We start from the raw sequence: 20239 nt of genomic DNA on the forward strand, positions 1-20239 counted from the left end.
GGATGACTGTTGAGAATACTGCTTTTGTAGGATGAAGTGACTCTAGTCCAGGCATAGGCTAACTTGGCCCTCCAGCTGTTTTGGGACTACAACTCCCATCATCCCTAGCTAACAGGACCAATGGTCAGGGATGACGGGGATTGTATTCTCAAATAATCCGGAGGGCCGAGTTTGCCTATGCGTGCTCTAGTCCATAAAGTGTGTGCCACAATAAATCTGCTAGTAATTAAGGTGCTACAAGACTTGTTTATGGAATGCCTGGCAACGTTGAACTGCATCATTTTAGGAAATAATTTTGTCTGTTGATTGCTTGCATTCATGAAAGTGTATGAACATTTATTCTGTCACTTCCCTTCCCCATTTTAGAATGTGCATGTGAAACCGTTCCTAAGCCTCAGTGTAAACTGGTAAGGAGGAAATCCTATTAAAACACATTTTAAATGTTATTCTAATACAATGAACTGCCTGCAAATTGTGCTGTGCATCTTTGTCTCCAGTCATATTTGACATAGACTGAATTTGTTGCCATTATTTATATTGATGAACAAGAATGAGAGGAGACTGAGAGGAGATATGACAGTCATCTTCAAATATCTTAAGGGTTGTCATGCGGAAGGTGGAGCAAGCTTGTTTTCTCATGCTCTGGAGGGTAGGACTCAAAGCAATGTTCGAATGGGTATTATGTAGCACCTGTAGTAGTGCCAGTTCCAGCTATTGAAGCAAGTGAGTGGGGACATGTGGAGCAAGGCAATCTCGTAGGTAAACTAGTCCCAAGTTGTTAAGGACTTTGTATACTAATGGTAACACATTGAACATGGCTCAATAGCAGATTGACAACCAGTGCAAATCTCTGAGCACAAGTGTTACAAGCTGACAAGGCCTAACTCCTGTCAGCAATCATGCTGCAGCACTCTGCACTAACCATGGCCTATGGATCAGGCACAAGGGAAGCCCCACATAGACATGCCATAAATTAGATGTCAGGAGGGCCCAGAAAGTTTGATTTCATAAAACTGAACGATTTCATAATTCTCACTCACTTTTGTATTCTTTCACCCCAGATGAGGAGGGGAAATCAACATGTTCACATTGGCCCATTGGCTGTGTGTTTTCATCACCAAGGTGCATGAGGCCAAAGTATTTCAACATTATTAAATATCTCAGCTCACTCTAGTAGGCCAGCAACTGCCTCTGTAGCCTCCTCCTTGGGGACATAAAGGCATCTGGCAATAAATTTGTCCCTCCCTAATTGGCTGATCTTGGGACGTGGGTGGCGTTGTCGGTTAAACCACAGAGCCTAGGATTTGCCAATCAGAAGGTCAGCGGTTCGAATCCCCGCGATGGGGTGAGCTCCCGTTGCTCGATCCCTGCTCCTGCCAACCTAGCAGTTTGAAAGTACGTCAAACTGCAAGTAGATAAATAGGCAGGAAGGTAAACGGCGTTTCCGTTTGCTGCTCTGGTTCGCCAGAAGCGGCTTAGTCATGCTGGCCACATGACCCGGAAGATGTACGCCGGCTCCCTTGGCCAATAAAGCAAGATGAGCTCCGCAACCCTAGAGTCGGTCACGACTGGACCTAATGGTCAGGGGCCCCTTTACCTTTACCTTTAATAGGCTGATCTTGGGCATATATCCCTCTGTTTCCTGGGTAGCTCCTGCTCACCAGCCAGGTTGCTTATCATAAATGTTCTTTCAGTGGAGTATGCAGGAGACATCCAGCTGCACCCTTTTTTCAGCTTGATGAGCTTGGGGCATATAGCTTCCTACCTCTTCTTTGGGCCATGTCAGTTCTGGGAGAGTGCTATGCCTCTTGCACAGATATGGTCAGAAAGGGGGTTGTGGGTGGAAACACAGGAGCTACATATTCACTACACCTCTGCATCATGTGACCTTGTCTGCCTTGGGTGGTAGGATGACTTAACTCTGTTTCCTGAATACTTTCTGCTCAGTTCCCTGGAATGAACATTTGCAGTAAGTAAGCAGTATTTTGATCCAGCATCTGCTTCTGTTTGTGAAAGCAGGAAAGCATCCAAATGCTCACATAGCTCAGGATTAGGAACGATGGGTGAGATCCAACATCACACCAGCAGACACAGCAGGACTTCCCCAAAACTCCAGAGCACATTTAGCAGGAGGGCGTTGGGGTAGGAGAGGAATGGGAAGTCCCATTTGTAGATGCAGAAGTCTGGTGCACAAGTGGAACATCAGAAATGGATGACACCTACTGCTTTTAGCAAACCTTGACAAAGAAATTGCCTTTTAGTATGCAGTGAATTGCATGTAATTTCCCTTTGACTAAGACATCCTGTGCATAATTAGGAATAAGTGCAATGAATCCAATCAGACAAATGATCATTATAAGATTGGGTGGTATACTTAATGTTTGAACATATACCAGTAAAAGTAAACTGTCTGAGAGGAAGAAATATTGTATTATTTTTAGGCCTGTGTTCCCTGAGCATGTATACTATAAAGTAGCCACTAGGCAGAGGCTACCTTTTCCATTCCATATTTCTAAACATTGCTATGAATCCAGATTTTTACCTCCCAGTGTAGCTTAAGTTACACTTTTCGAAAGTACTTTATTACTTAGAAGCAAAATGAAGAATTACAGGTGGAATAAATATATATATATTTAAAAGCTGTGCTTCTTAGCACTGACATTGAAATGCAAAATTAATGACATAGTAATTGTATTTTTCTTCTTTTATGGACAGGGAGAAAAACTGATTATAGATGAACAATTCCAGAACAGCACAGAAAATGTTTGTCACTGCACTAAGTACAAATGTTGTAAGTATACAAGATTTTTAGTTGAAAAAAGCATTTAATTTATCCTATTTAACTCAAGGCTATGGTCACATTCACATATCATGCTGTACCATAGTTTTGGACAGACTCTCCTCCCCTTCCAGAGGTTTGTAAGCTTTTACTTCCCCTTTTGCTTAACCAGTTTGTTGCTTTATCCAAGCTTGCACACAGCAGCTAACATTAAGTACCACCTGCTTGAAACATGCCAGCTTGGTTTCAAGATAGCTTATTTCAAATGAGCCATAATTAATATCAACACATTTGTCTGTATGAAACAATCAACCATGATGAAGCAGAAGTGGAAGACAAACCAGTTTCATATGCTGCTGCTGTGTTCCCAAGGAAGCATTATGTAGAAGGAATGGAAGTATTATTATTATTATTATTATTATTATTATTATTATTATTATTATTAAAGAATCAGTGTTAGTATAATAGTTATAAATTGTTCTAAATCTATAGTTTCTCATTATTCTAAGGAAATGATTCTTAGTAAATTTTCCTGCATATTTTTTATGCTTTCAAGAAAAGTTGGGCAGATATGTTTAATGAATGTGCCCTTGGGTTTTTTAAGAGGCAACCAGTATGAGCCAACATAAAGTCGTAAATAGGTAAAAATGGATTCAGTTGATTCACTTTCACGAATAAGCCAAATGATATTTGTGAAGATCTAAAAGTATTATGTCCTCACTTTTCTTTCTTCTTTTGAAGCATCAGTTGTCATCAGTTTTGATTATTTCAGTTAACTTTATCCAATGTACTTTGTTTTTGGAAATCTGTTCCAGCAAGAGACAAAGTGTGCCTAAGCAGCGAGAGAGGTGTTCTGCATCCAGGACAGTCCATTGTTGAACACTCACCTGATGGTGTTTGCCACACTTCCTACTGCACAAGCATAGTTGATCCTGTTACCAAGTACTATCGGATAAATATATCCACTATAGATTGTGCGGCAAGGTGCAAATCTGTAAGAAGTTTAGAATTTAACTTTGGGTTTTCTCTGGTAAAATAGAACAGCAGATAGGAATAATAAAAGTAAATCATTTTTTTAAGAATAAAGGAAACTAGTGCAGTTGCACTAATTTCCCCACCCAGAATCTCTGATGTCTTATAAGAAGAGGTCTTATTTGAAAACTTGGATTAGTGGTTGACCCATTGATAGCATTCAGGTATAAGAATAGATATTTTAATGCTGCTATGATTTGTTCTACAAAGGTAAATACTTGCTGTTATAAGTTAACTCCTCTGCATAGGTAATAGCTGCAAGGATCAAAACAAGCTGCAGAAATGTAGAGTATATTTACCAAACATTACATAAATTAATCAATGGATACAGTGCATTTTGTTCCTGGTGAAAATTTCCCCATTTATTGAATCAATTGATATAGTATCTGTTTGTTGAGGCTTGAAGAGCTTCTATACAACAAACAAGAAACTGAGCATCATCATAACTATTCTGCTACAGTAAATGCAGCCAACAATCCTTTCTATGAGGACAGGATATCATGCTATTAGTGTTGGAATATTGCACTATGCATAAATACAATTTAATTGTGAAAAAGCTCATGTTTTTGCTAATATGGAATACAGAAAGTCATTTAATGTATGCTTTAGTGGCATAAACATGAATGTGCATGTGATACACATAAATGTGTTAGAAAATGCAAACATAGTTCACTATTTAAGCTGAGTAGTTGCCATGAACAAACAGAAGTCAAACCACAGCATGAATTAAAACTTAATAGCCATGCTTGACTTCTCTGCAGAACTTAAGAAGTTGTTGCCTCAAACACTGATGGACATTAACCAGGTTATCCTGGTTTTATGGTATCACGACATCTTGGCAACAGAAGATAATCTGTCTTGGACACAACAAATGTGTATGAACTGTACATTTATCATGCTAAAAGCTGATCACATGAAAAGATCCACAATCAATTTCAAAGTGGCTGAGCCACAGCATGAACCCACCTTCCCCATATGCAAGTCTAAGGGCCATTGAAGTACACTGGTCTCCTAGTAATAGCAGCAGTACATTTATTTAAGGTTATGATTATGACAGAGTTCAATGGAATATTGTAATAAAAAATACACATTTGTAATCTTAATTCCCGATTTGAACTATATTTGAAATGATATCCTTTACTTTTTCAGAATGAAGTCTATGAACCTCCAGAGGATTTAACAACTTGTTGTGGAAAATGCAAGAATGTGTCTTGTGTTCACTCTTTCAGCAATGGAACAGTTTCACATTTTAAGGTAAATTCGTACTTACAGTTTTTCTTATGGAGGGAGAGTAGCTCTTATTGGTTACTAAGTGTAAGTGCTGAATTAAGTTTGTGCTTCCGAACCAAAAAACCTGTTGTGGAATTTTTTGAGCAAGCAATCTGTGCTCAAATTACATTAGCAAAACAAATTTAGGAAACATGAAGTTGCACATTCCTACTCTGGTGATGGCATAGCTATGTATGATGGGAGCTACCTGGACAGTAGTGAATGACATGGTGGGATGATGGTACTCACCTGGCCTCCTGACAATGGAGTCACTGTTTTTATTGTGAGAGAGAGGGCAAGGTAGTGAGGCAGTTGGTGCCTTGCAAACAAACTAGCCAGCAGGAGTGCAAGATTGGCTCCACCAGTGTGCTTGCACAGCATCAACCTCCCAGCCGCCTTGAGGACATGGTAAGTGCTGAGTCTAGTGGCCAAATGCAGTTGCTGACCACCATTTCATTTTATTGAAAAATCTTAAGGTAGGAAAATTAATAACTGTAAGATCAATAAGGAGCACTATAGATAGTAGAGCAGGCATCCCCAACCTTGGTCTCTCCAGATGTTTTGGACTACAATTCCCATCATCCCTGACCACTGGTCCTGTTAGCTAGGGATCATGGGAGTTGTAGGCCAAAACATCTGGAGGGCCGCAGGTTGGCGATGTCTGTAGTAGAGGAATTGTACAGCTCTTTAACTGTATGTAGGCTTTGGCTTCTCTTCACAAGAGGTGGGACGGCGGAGAAACAGCAATACTTTCACTACTAATTTGCACCCCACATAGAGCTATGTAACCTTTCAGAAGTCACATTGAATTATGCTGGTCTGTCGCAGGACTATGTGGGAATAAGAAATATAATAAACCAAGTGCAGAATAAACCAAGTGCAGAACTGTATTACTTCGTGGATGCATCTGGAAGTCTTGTTTCACAGAAAGGCACAGTACTGATTGTATTTGGTATTAGGAATGTCAGTGACAGCTCCCTCAGTCCAAGCAAGTAGCTTATTTTGACCTTAAATCAAGTTTGTTTTTTTAAAGAAACTGCAAATTCTATTGGTTTTTGAAGTGTTTGTATTTCTGATGATTATTTTAAATACTCAAAATAGCCTGGCACCAGTTGGATTTCGAACTGTGTCAGATACGACTGCACAAACACACCATTTGGACCTGTTCTAATTACATCAGCCATCAGCTGTCCACCGTTTAATGAAACGGAATGTGTGAAGGTCAGTGGTTCATCCATTTTGCATTCGATTTTGAAAGCTTTTATTTTGCTTCCTCTGGACACTTCCATTTATTGCAACAAGATGGAACAAAAGGTCATAAAGGCTAAAGAGCCGGAACACAGGTTAGACTTTGCATTTGGAAATGGGATGCTGTTGAAATTAGTCCTCCCTCTGGTGAGTGACCCTTCTCCTGGCTGTAACATTTAGATCTACGTAACATATAGATCACAAAACCGCCACACTGTAAGTCTCTGTGTGCCCACCAAACCCCTGGGCAGCACTGGTGGGGAAACAGGGATGCTCGCAACATCATGGTAATATAATTATCATAGAGCTATATGTAATGTAAACTACCATAGATCCAGTGCTGTAAAGTGGTTAGCCTGTAGGTACTAGGACTTGGGAGACCAGGATTCAAATCCCCATTCAGCCATGAAGATTACTGGGTGACTTTGGGACAGTCTCCACCTCTTAGCCTAACCCACCTGACAGCATTGTTGTGGAGAGAGGGAGAGCCATGTACACCACCATGAACTCCTTGGAACAAAAGAGGGATATAGCTGCAAATAAATAAATAAATAAGAAAGAAAGAGAGAGAGAGAGAGAGAGAGAGAGAGAGAGAGAGAGTCTTTTCAGAGCCATAAAGGTAAAAAAGCCTCTACAGTGAGCACTGTGACTGCTCATTGATTTACCAGGTGTAGAAGTGTTCTACAGATGATGGGAAGAAAGCAATGTTGTGTCACTCCCATGCAGTTCAGAGGGGCAGGCAAAGTCCCTAGAGGATTATACTTACATTTTCCTCTCAAGTAGACTTTCAAGAGCAGCCTTGCTATGTTGCTCCTAATCGGTTTGATCTGAGTTTTGTTAAGAGTGAACGTTACGCTGAATCTAAGCTGTTTTGTTTTTTTTAAAAAAATGTAATAATAGAATCACAGAACTGTAGAATCACAGAACTGTAGAGTTGGAAATGCAGGAATATGTATCTGTCCCATATGGGGATCGAACCTGCAACATTGGCATTAGCAGCATCACACTGTAACCATAATTTGTTTCAGTTAAAATAAATATTGTATTATTCTCTAGATTCTGGTTTATTTACTGTTTAGTTTCCCTAATAGTGCACTACTACTGTGAATTAGTGCTAAAAATGATTTCATACTGGTAGTGACTTTTTTTTTTAATACAAATTCAGGTTGGAGGATATATTGTACCATTCTTAGAAGGATGCTGCAAAACATGTAAGTACCAAAACATCAATAATGGTGTACATATGAGAGAGTTTTGAGGGGTACGGGTTGCCTTCTGAAACATCTAAATAATAAGCAGCACTAACAATAACAAGAATAAAATTGGTTTACCCAATAGTTACAATAGCAGTAACATTATGAACTTAACTTTAGTTATTAAGAGATCATGTGCCATTTAGATCAATGAAATTTACCCCCATGTTTTGTTTAGATCATTGTGTGCCTAGTATGAGATTGTGAATGACTGTAAAAAAATCACACAGGTGATAGCATTGTCTACCATTGCCAGTAAAACTAAATATAGATTCAGTCTGAGTTAAGGCAATATTTACTAAGGTTAGAATGACACCTGTGTTATTTTCGCTGGTTGGGACTGAATCTAAGGCTACTTTTCTGCAACCAGTAGTGATTCTTTCAATCATAATTCACAAATCAGACCAACCAGCTGGGAGTGGGGCAAGACCTGGAAAATTGCTAATCAATGATTCATTCACTGTGATTTGAAATATTAGTTTGGTTGCATGGTCATTTAGTTTATTTAAATGAGCTTTGCTGTTTATTTCCTTTAGCTGAATATTTTACTATTTAAAACTATTACTATTTAAAATACCAACACAGAACCAAACAGTCATAAACAAATAAACTTACAGGATAAATAAGAAACGAAAAGGAAAGCCATAATGTTGTTACATGGGGATATAATTCATCAGGAAATTCTGCAGCTGAAATCCCATTACAATTTACAAAAGCTGTTGCAGGGTGTGTGTGTGAAATAAAGTTTCTCATGGTTTCAGTTTGCCAAGAAATTATTAATAAAAAAGTAGGGGCATATTTGTCTATGATATGTGGTATATTTTAAGCTGTTTAATTTACATTTAAAAGAAAATAAAGGGAACAGTATCATTTTCAAAATATAACTTGACACGTAGAATTGAGGTTCATGAAAATGTGGCTCTTTGTTTTCTGATATCAGCTCTCTTTGGTATTCCTCAAATTGAAGTTAACACATTACCGAAGTAGAGGCGCTGTGAAAAGCAGAAACTATTACTAATATTTTGTTTAAATATACCAGACAAATTAATCATGGAGGCAGTATCTTTGTTTTATGGTACAAAGGAGTTGTCAACTTATTCATTTCATAATTTCACAGATATTCACATTTTTACTAAGCCCAGAATCACTTGGGTATATGTTCATGTCATAGGCTGCAATCCTATGCTAACTTACTTTAGAGTAAATCTCATTGAACTCAGTGGGACTTATTTCCAAGTAAACATTCAAAGGATTGTATGGCACATCATGTAGTTCCACATCTAGACCAAAATCCATAGACTAACAGTACATGTCTTGGGTTGTGGCTATTGTGAAGTGGTTAGAGTGTCAGACTTCACCTTGGAAGATCTGGGCTCAAATCTGTGTTCAGTCATGAGGCACTTTGGGTAGCTTTGGACAACTTTACTTCAGCCTAAACCTACCTTGTAGATTTGTTGAGTGGATAGAATTGGTAATGCTCATGTATTATATTATTACTGTATGTACATAGCAATGCAGTATACTTGCAGTAATATGAACATGTCAGTACAATACAATTATTAAAACATTCCATGTTGAGCTCCCTGGAAGAAAAATGGGACACAAACATGAAAAAACAAATAAGATATTACTGTGTGTAATTTAAGGAGAAGGAAATTGTTTAGCAATTACTACATAAAAAGAAAGTTACATGCACAAGTGCAAGAACCTATTTTAAATATAAAACAAGAAAATATTATTTAAACTCAGGAAGGAATTCAAAGTAGCACTAAGAGGCTCTGTCAGTGCAGGCAATTATGCTTCCTTGATGAAATGATTTCCTCACCCTCATTCCCCTCCCCCCAATTATCATGGGGGAATGGGGAGAACTCTTGGAACAGTGGGATGGGGAACAGGAGTGTAGAGCCAAAATATGTACCTTGAAGGAATGAATGCCTTAGCGCAACACTGAATTCCTCCCTAATGTTTGTGCATCTATGTATCATATATAATGTGTTCGATTTGTAATATTCTTATTAGGTTCTGGAATGTCATTGTTGCTCCCATTCCCCGTTAGCCCAGTCACTCCTGTACCTAGTGCTAGCTGTAACACAGGTACATATTCTTGGAAATCAGTAGGAACAAACCAGACAGAACCATTGTTGATTTCCAACAATGTACTCCCTCATAGGAGCATCATGCCCTCAGGTCACAACATCTGGTTGAAATAAGCTGTATTGTAGTATGAACTGCTGATTATTTTCAGATCTGCTCACATATCTTTTCATTTTGCACTGTATGGGCAGTGCATTGTTGTTAGCCAACAATGTACTGTTGGTAGTAAGCATTTGCGTAGTGTTTTAGCTTGCTGCATGGTTATTTTGCTTGCTATTTCCAGTAATTTCCATAGTGCTGTAGAAGATAGAAACTAATCGCTTTGCTTCTTAAAGCTTGCTGTTAAAATAACACTTATCCAGAAAGTATGGCATATGTGTACAGCTCTGTCTCCTTGGGTATATGCTGAATGAATGGCTAAATACTATCATTTGTTATTTAACATTTCTAAAAATAATTATGTGGTCTGGTAGTTGCTCAATGAGAAATACTGAAAACCAGAAACAGAGCAATAATCCTTCACAAAAGTCTTCTCCATACAATTGACACTCTCTCTTCTGGCAGAGTTCCTATTGGATTGGGAGTAAATAAGCAAATTGTTCATGTTGACTTGTTTGTTTTATTTTAAATATTTGTATGCCACCTGTCCAACCATATTTTCAAGGCAGTTGGCTGCAGTGTGATGTGTAGCTTCTAGCTATGAAGGATTGCAGCACGAAGAAATAGCTCGACTGCAGCTGCATGTGAAGGTGGTCTCACTGATGGGCCACTCTCAACTAAAAGGCTTGTAGCTTGAACTGAGAATGATAGCAATAAAACACCTCTGTGAATACTGGTGTTATTCAGGAGTTTGTGCCAATGTAAGAACAGTGGTATCTCATATGTTGCAAACAAATCCTAGCTTGTAATGCAGCCTGTCTGTTATTCATTTGTAACTCCTATCTAAAATAGTTGGGCTGGTGTTGAAGTTTTGGAGTGGGGTATCATGCATAGGAAAGTTGCCTCCAAATTGCACTGTTTCTCCATCTCATCTATCACAGTTTGGCATTGGTGGCTGTTGCCTTTGTGGCTTTGTGTTGATTTGGCATGTCACATCATGTTGTGCAATTGTCATAGTGTGAAACCCTTAGAGTGCAATCTTCAAATCACTTACCCAAAATATGATGGTGTAATTAATGTAGACTTGGCACTATGAATGTTGCCATGTACACACCATATTTATTTTTATGTAACACCAGTTTAGTAGTATTGAATTCAGCTGAATTAAATTATGTTAAGTGCTTTTGGAAAATACTTGGATAGTTTACTTCCACATTTTGAGATAGACCTATTCACATTCATGAGGATACTTAGCAGTAAGTAATTTAAGACTAGGGCGCTAGATTATACTCCTGAGCTCTTACTTGAGAACAATTATTAAAAACACAGGTACTTTAAAATAAATACATTTGGAATTAAGTTTTCTGTTGATTTGGAAAGTGAATTTTAGGGTGCTGTCCACCCCAGGAACTTCATTGGTACAAGCTCCACTCATTTCAATGGCAACTATACTGACACAGTCCTATCTATATTTAGATTTTTTGATACATAGAATATTTGTGCTGGTAATAAATGTAATGCTTAGAATAATTTTGAGAGTCCAAAATTTGAATGACATAGACCATTGCTCATGGTCTTTGTCTATTATTTTCTATATGCTTACCTGGTGTATTAATTGGTTTCTAATCATGTCATTCTTTGCAGGCAAGGAAGATGGAAAATTCTGCAAAAAGGTGACTGTTAGGATGACAATACGCAAGAATGATTGTCGAAGTAACACACCAGTAAGTAAATGACTAGCAGTGTCCCGCTACTATTTGCACTCTGTTACCCTGAAAGTTTTGCATTATTGTTAGTTGGAAGCCATTTAGCCATTTCTCTTAGCACATTGTTATTTTTTCTGCTTATTTCCAGGTAAATATTGTTTCCTGTGATGGAAAATGCCCTTCTGCTAGCATATATAATTATAACATCAATACATATGCAAGATTCTGCAAGTGCTGCAGGGAACTTGGCCTACACAGACGAAATGTGCAGCTATATTGCAGTGGCAACTCCACTTGGGTCAGCTATACTATTCAAGAACCCACAGACTGTTCTTGCCAGTGGTCATGAAACAATGCTACAAGAAATCAATGTGTTAAACAGCTTTGGGGAAAATTAATTTTACTCCCTGGGTTAGGACAAAGAATGTTGATGACACAGTTGCCTACAGTTACAAAAAAAAAATCAGCATTTAAATAAACTGGATTGTGTTCTGGGATCTCTGCTGAACAGATGAACTTACAGCACTGATGTTATATTTTCAGAACACAACCCCACAAAAATCTGAACGTTCCAATGAGGCACAATATTCTAAGAGTTAGTTCATACAACAAAATTGGCCACTTAACAGATTGTGTGACTGGTCTACTTACAGGAGCAGTGTATCATTTAAACAGAGAAACACAGTTTCATGGTAGCAATGGCTGTGAAAAAGCAAATATGCATTTTCTAATTCTCCCATTCATGGAAGTTATTGCCATACTGCTTTGCAAGTTGCTTGTTCATGTTACATTGTTCTTATGAAGTCATAGAATTCATGTAAGCTGTTAAATCTACAAATCATTGGTTGATTGTGATATATGAACCATCCCTTAGAACCACTAAAAGAGAAGAGCCCTGATCCAGCTCTAGTTGCAAGGAAGAAGTTGTGTTCAACTAATGATGGTTCTAGAAGATGGATCTGTGTTTCCCTGCAAACCCATTCAGTTAACTATGCATTATGGAAAGGTGATACACGTAGTACTTATTTAGTGGTTTGGGGAGGAAGGGGATCCTTTTGGTCAATTTTTTATAGCTAGATTTCTATTACTAGTCCATAATAAAAACAAAAGCAAAAAAAAATCTGAAATTGCAGGATTTTGGTCCTGTTGTTAATTTCATTTTTTTAAAATTGTGGTATGTGCCAACTTTCAAAAGAAAAGGGGTTGCCTTTGAAAGAGGCCATGAAACAGACAGAACAGTTTTTGTAGACGTCTGATTTATTCTGTGTTAACCACACCACCACTTTTAAAACAGGATGACCAACAGATATTTTGGACTGCAGCTGTCATTGTCTTTGACAGTTGGCATGCTCAGCGGGACTGATTGGAGTTGTAATCTGAAACATCTGGAAGGTGCCAGGTTAGGAGGGATGGATGGACCCATTAAAGACCAGTTTATCCTGGTTTCCAGAACCTATGGGGCTAAATTTATCCTTTCCTGTTTCTGGGAAGATTTTTTAAAATGGAAAATCCCTAAAAAGCTGCCTAGAAACACACTTTTAATAAAATACCAGGTGGTCCAAGAGTTGGGCACTGCCTCCAATCTTTCCCTGCCCACAAAAAATCCTGAAGCAGGGCACCCAGCTGCCTTCAGCTTGAGTGGTTAATGCATGGTACTCTATGCCACCACCAAATTGATTCAGTGTGCAGTAAGCTCTCCTGAGTGTTACAGGACTTGCAATGCTTTTACTGTCCAATTCTCCCTGACAGAGACGGAACGTCATCAAGTCCTGCTGGCACTAGGTGCTCAGACCATGGGCAATTGGATGCCCTGTTTTAGAAGTTTAAAAGGGAAATTGCTGGGGGTGGGGAAAAGATGGCAGCCATCAGGCTGCATTGTAAATGAACCTACCAGACTGAGGGTTCTGAAGACCATTAAGGCAATTCTGGTCATGATCCGCCCAGGTTGGATTAGACAAACTTGTTTTTTGAATCAGAGTAGGCAGATTCCTACCCCATCCCTACACGTTCTCTATCCTTGTCCCCCCCCCAAAAAAAACCCCCACACATCTTCAAATAGTGTACCGTGAAATCCTATGCATGTCCTGTTGAGTTCAGTGTGACTTCTTCCCAAGCAAGTTTGTATAGAATTGTAGTCGTAATACCTAGACAATATTGTGTTATGAATGTATATACATTGGATGACACTGCAAGGAAATTGTAAGAAAGTATACATCACACTGATAATGCAAAAGAAGGCAAATGATATAAATATAGTTATGTTTATCAGGGAAATATTTTCAATATTGAGAACTGTATATATAAACATGTTCCCTGGTATGAAATATTATATTTTAAATATTTTATGGTGTTATGTAAGAGCATATTTGCTAGGAAATATAGATCTGCCATTTGACAGTATCCAAGTTAAATATTAGCAATAGCTGCATCTTGAAAACAGTATGACAAACTGATTTACACCAGTTTATCAAATTTAAAAAGTGTTTCCCTTTCCTTTAAACACATTTTATATGAAAACTAAATCTTTTGCCTTCTATAGCATATAATATTGTATGTGTTACATTTGTGTGTCTCTTAATATCCACCATCTAGAGAAATATACAACTAGCTCTCTATATAGTTAGGTAGTTTGGGGGTGACTGGTCATTTTTCTCAAATGATAATTTCCCTACATTGCATTTCAAGCTACTTTTCACAGAATCATAGAATTGTAGAGTTGGAAGGGACCCTGAGAGTGATTTAATCCAATCCTCTGCAATGCTGGTATCTCAGCTAAAGCATCCATGACAGATGGCCACCCAACCCCTGCTTAAGAACCACCAACGATGGGGACTCCACCACTTTCTGAGGGAGTCTGTTCCACTGCCAGGATAAATTCAGAAGTGGTTTATGATGTATTTTGGAAGTTGGCTTCTCAGAACAAAATCAACAAAAGAGATGGGTTACATGATGTTTGTAACAGCAAGTAACACATGATTCTCTCTGATCAAATGTATTGTTTCCTGACTTTCTCTGACCAGTTCGATCAAATATGTGTTGTGAAATCAAGAAAACAATATTATATGCAATCACTTTGTATTCTTCAGCTTCTGAACTATTTCCAGCAGTTGGTATTGTGAGGCATAGCCGATCTCTCGACACCAGCATTGCTGCTGCTCACCCAGATGGTGCAAGGGTGAGACAAGGTGGCAAGAAGGTCAGGACTGCACAGGCGCAATGGTGGAACCAAACTTGCTTTTGTACTCATAGCCCCACCCTCGCTACTGTTCTATACCACCCCATCCTCTAAGCAGCCATGCCAGTATCAGGAGGGCACCTCTGTAGCACTGTCCCACCATGCCAGATGCTCAGGGGAGCAAGAAAGTACTTGTGTTGAGCCTGTTGTCGCAAAATAACAAAGCAGCTTGTGAAATGTTAAAGGTAGACTGGTTGATTGACAGGACAGAATAATCTACTCATGTACTTTGACCCTGCCTTTGAGAATCCCTGGTACTAGAATTTGCCTCTTGCAAGCAATTAAATTACAATGATAATAAAAAAATTCTAAGGCAAAAGTCACATCGGATTGTTTGCTATCACTTTCTGCATAGTCTGCATGTTATATTCACTTATCTAATAAACAGGCACTATTTTATAGATTAGTTTTTTTCTACTAGTGCTTTAAAGTGTTCGATGCAACTAGACTGCACTGGTGTATTTCATTTATATTGTGTTATAGATCCTCAAGTGAGTTTTTGCAACACAGCTGACCTATGATGGGTGGTGGTGGGTTGTTGTTTTTTTAAATCAAGTAAAAGAGTTCTGTCTTTATTCTAAACCATCTTTCTGAATTGATCCAACTGAATGTGCAACATAAATGGTCACATTTTACACTGGATAATAAAAATCAAAAACATTCTTGCCTTTCAGAGATACTGTGTTTCTATCCCCAAACTTTAAATAGAGGCTCTTTAGGGTGATATTCCTTTCAGAGGTCCTCTATCAATTTTATAACGTAAGAGCCCTGTTGGATCAGACAGAAAGCTAATCTCTTCTACCGTTCTGTTCTCACAGTGGCTAACTAGATGCCTGTGACATAAGTGCAATAATAGCTCTTTCTGCTCATGTTCTCTAGCAAGTGGTCAAAGGATGCATGGGATCCTTCTGACATGAATATGAGAGGTACTTCTTGTAGAGCCATTTGACCTTTTACTGCAGCTCATGTGTCAGATTATCACAAATGTCTGTTCTGACATTAGAAGTATGCCTGTGACACTTTTCAGAATTTTACCTTCCAAAGGGGAAAATATCAGAAATATATTCTTTGACATTCACAGCAGGGGTTGCCAACCTTTTCAGGTCAGTGGGCATGTTTGGAATTTTGAAAAAGTGCTGTGAATGCCTGTCACAAAATGGATGCCTTGGGTGATGTGGCCAAACACAAAATGGCTGCCAGATCTAAAAACATTACTGTAAAAGGAAAGGGACCACAAAATTGTGCGACATGCTCCCACCATTAAACCAGGAAAAAGCAACTACATCGGCCATTGTCACACTGACAGAAAGAAGCTCTTTGCACCTTTCTTTTGATCAGAGCAGCCTTGATATCCAATGAAATGTTAGCATGTTTAAGCAAATATGTTTGATGCAGGAAAGCTTGAGCCAGAACTGAGTAGGAAGAGAAAAGAGCCTCTTGTGCATTGTGTATTTTTAAATGGATATTTACTGAAACTTTTTGCTGGGTGGGCACATTTTTGCATTGGTGCCTCCTGGCATAAAAGCATTCATCCATTTGGTTTGGGTGTTTAAGGGGTCAGCAAACTTTTTCAGCGGGTGGCTGGTCCACTGTCCCTCAGACCTTGTGGGGGGCCGGACTATATTCTGGTAGGAAAAGTGAACAAATTCCTATGCCCCACAAATAACCCAGAGATGCATTTTAAATAAAAACACACATTCTACTTGTTTGTCCACAGACAGTTTTCTGGGTCATGTGGCCAGCATGACTAAGCTGCTTCTGGCGAAACCAGAGCAGTGCACGGAAACACCATTTACCTTCCCGCCGGAGCGATACCTATTTATCTACTTGCACTTTGATGTGCTTTCAAACCGCTAGGTTGGCAGGAGCTGTGACTGAACAATGGGAGCTCACCCCGTCACGGGGATTCGAACCGCTGACCTTCTGATCGGCAAGCCCTAGGCTCAGTGGTTTAGACCACAGTGCCACTCGCTTTAGTTTGCCTACCCACGGTTTAAAGGTTAACATAGAGTTTCTTTAGTCAGTTTTGCCTTTGGAAAGATAGCACAGTGTTTTAAATTAACAAGTACATGTGGAGTTAAACATGGAAGTTTCTATTCTAGTTACCAAATAAGGGAGACTCCTTTTGCATCAGTAAACACCCCGATTTTAATCGGTTTTTGACTAATGTACAGGACTCAGTCACTGCTAGCAGTGATAGTTGACTATCATCAAGTTTGTTTAATAGAAATATGTTCAATGTTGATAGTGAATGGTTAAACATACATATAGGGCCACTGTCCCTTTGTGTTTCCATCATTATCTTCCTGTTGCGGGACTGAAATAAAAATAAATTTGACTATTTTATAAACCTGATCTTCCAAAATTCAATTTGTTCCACATTTCATGTTTTAATTACAGTAGGAGCTTAAAGAGCACTCTTGCTCTTGATCTCTCTTTCCTAATCCCACAGCTGTGTTATCTAAGCCCTATTCCCTCCTGGCAGCTGTATTGTTGACTTCTTGCTTCCTAAGTTCCTAAAGAGGACAGAAGACAGACAAGTTCTATTTTGAAATGAGCATTTTGATCAGGCCATAATAGGTCTGATCTGCACACACAGAAAACACACACACACACACACACACACACACACACACTATGATGACATTGGAGACTTGTGCTTCCACAGGGGTTCTGAGATGTAATTGAATGTGGCCTCTGCAGTATATTCCTTTAGAGGAATATTATCCTGTTAAAATGCCTGACATTCTTTAAACAAGACTGGCTTAGTCAGGGAACTAGTGTATCTTGTATTGTCGTTGTTGCCTGATTATCAGCATTAGTAAATAAGGGCTGCATAAGACACAGGCAGCCATGCTGGTCAATTAGGGAAAAAATGACAGCAACAACAGCACTAAACCTTTATTAGGACCAATTCTGTTGCCTTTGAAGAGAACCCATTTCAAAATAGTCAAAAATATCCTAGAACTGGAGGAAGATGATTTACCATATAATGATGGAATTTGGTCTAAGCTGGAAACGTTATGTATTCCAACCCCAATATAAAATTGCCAGTTTGAATTATCTCCCTAGGGAGGCTCGCCTGGTGTCTTCATTACATATCTTTAGGCGCCAGGTGAAAAGCATTCTCTACAACCAGGCCTTTGGTTGATTAACATTATGTGGCCTTTAAAATGTGTTTTGGGTGAGGTTATTGGTTAGTTTTTGTTTTATTATGTATTTTGTGTTCTCATTTTGTATTTTTATGTTGTGAACCACCCTATGATCTTTGGATGAAGGGCAGTATATAATAAATAATAATAATAATAATAATAATAGAAATAGAAATAGAAAAGTTGGGATAAACACAAAAGAAAATGCCTGCTACCAGTTCAAATACATGTGGAAGTGGACTACTTCAGTCTAATTCGAAGAGTGAGGAGTAAATTAAGAGCTAAATAATGTTCAAATGCTGACAAGCCCTGCAGAATAAAGCAGAGGCTTGGCAATTGCTGTAAGCAGAATCTTTTAGGCTGCTGAATTTTTCATACAGCAAAATATTACAGTGCTTCCCTCTAAGTTTAAATCCTTTCAAGCAAGGAGCTGAGAAGTAAACCACCTATCCACAGCAACCTTTCCTTTCTGACAATGCTTCCTAAGTGATCCCAGCATGGAATGCATATCATTAAAACATTTGTTTCTCAGCTTTCTTCTCCTTGACAGGAAAAAAGAGAGAAGGGAATGGTGACATTTCCCAGTTTTTTTGGCCCGGCTGTATTGTAACACTTCTAAATCCTCTGTCAACAGTGGCATGGTGTTGCATTCATGTTTTTTTAAAGTCTCTTTCTAGGATCCATCTGTTATATAAATAAAAATAATGCAGCCCTATATTTTTATGGTACACTAATCCACCTTGGCTATGGTGTAATTATCAAATGATTTCATGCTACCCTGGTGGCAGGCTGCATCCAGACCCCTGAACACTTGCTGCCGAGCCCTTTTTAAATCCTCTTTGCACAGTTTCATTCATAAATTTGCCATGGCTTTTAAAGCAACATAGTTTAAAGCTTATACAGTGATATTAAATAAATGCATTTATAATTCTACAATGCAGCAACTTCCCCCCCCAAATGCTCCACTTTTGCACATTACTTTATGCTTGCTATCTTCAGCATAATGACTGAATCAATATTCTGAAAGAACAGGCACACTGGATCTGGGTTGACTGAAGTAAAGGACATGAGGTTCTGATGAGCTCAGAGGACATAGCACCTGACCCCCAGAGCCAAGCAGGTTAATGGGAGTGCAAAAGCCAAATCACTGCTGTGATTATTAAGGACGTTTTTTTATTGCTAAGGGGTTTTTGTGGCAAGTGGGGTGTGCTTCCCTTGACTTTCTTATTCTACGCTGTTGCACAATCAATGGGAAATCAGCCTGTGATATCTATTACTGCATAGGTCATTTGTATACAGTGGTACCTTGGTTCCTGAATGGCTTGGCTCCCAAACAAATCGGCTCCTGAACGCTGCAAACCCAGAAGTAAGTGTTCTGGTTTGCGAACGTTTTTTGGAAGCTGAACATCCAATGTGGCTTCCGATTGAGTGCAGGAAGCTCCTGCAGCCAATCGGAAGCCGTGCCTTGGTTTTTGAATGGTTTTGAGAGTTGAACGAACTCCCAGAATGGATTAAGTTGAAGAACTGTACTGGAATGTTGTAAAACAGATTGGTGCCTAGTACACAAATTTATGTGTGATGGGGAAGAAATTTTAAATTACATTGGCACCTCTCTTTCTGGCAGCACTACTACTTCTCCCTGAAAGCCCACATGTGAAGTCTGGGAACTCTCAAGAGTGGCACCTACGATCTATTAAGGGTTGCCCATGTGATGTAGTAGTTGAGAGTGCTGAACTAGGATCTAGGAAAGGGGTAGGCAACCTAAGGCCCAGGGGCCGGATGAGGCCCAATCATCTTCTAAATCCAGCATGCGGACGGTCCGGGAATCAGCGTGTTTTTACATGAGTAGAATGTGTGCTTTGATTTAAAATGCCTCTCTGGGTTATTTGTGGGGCACAGGAATTCGTTCATCCCCCCCCCAAATAGTCTGGCCCACCACATGGTCCGAGGGATGGTGGACCGGGCCACAGCTGAAAAAGGTTGCTGACCCCTGATCTAGGAGATCGGGGTTCGAATCCTCACTCAGCCTTCAATCTCACTGGGTATCATTGGGTCAGTCACTATCTCTTAGTCTGACCTTCCTCACAGGGTTGGTGTGAGGATAAAATGGAGAGGGAGAAGGGTCTACACCAGCTTGGGCTCCTTAGTGAAAAGGTGATATATATATATAAATATAATATTATTTATGGGGGCTGGGAAATCAGCAGTTCTCCCATGCACTTGTACAGGCTTTTCTTTAAACTAGTCTTATTTTATTTTATGTATTTAGTGCAATATTTATATTCTATGTCAATGTGCACTCAACATAGCACACAAAAATGATAGCAAAAAATGAAAATGAAATGTCAGACAGCAACAACCATAAAATTATG

General features: G+C 39.0%; 1 protein-coding gene across 1 annotated transcript in view; it reads left to right on the forward strand.

Annotated features, from left to right (window-relative positions):
* The window catches only part of OTOG (otogelin), a 95562-nt gene extending 82533 nt beyond the window's left edge, over positions 1-13029 (forward strand). The window contains exons 49-56 of the mRNA XM_079965543.1: positions 367-407; positions 2716-2791; positions 3595-3773; positions 4961-5065; positions 6182-6301; positions 7494-7539; positions 11419-11498; positions 11629-13029. Coding sequence (XP_079821669.1) covers positions 367-407; positions 2716-2791; positions 3595-3773; positions 4961-5065; positions 6182-6301; positions 7494-7539; positions 11419-11498; positions 11629-11829 — 848 coding nt within the window. The 3' untranslated portion in view covers positions 11830-13029. The remainder of the gene's footprint in view (positions 1-366; positions 408-2715; positions 2792-3594; positions 3774-4960; positions 5066-6181; positions 6302-7493; positions 7540-11418; positions 11499-11628) is intronic.
* Positions 13030-20239: the final 7210 nt, after the last annotated feature.

The sequence above is a fragment of the Podarcis cretensis genome (genome assembly GCF_951804945.1).
Source record: "Podarcis cretensis genome assembly, chromosome: 1".
NCBI lineage: Eukaryota > Metazoa > Chordata > Lepidosauria > Squamata > Lacertidae > Podarcis > Podarcis cretensis.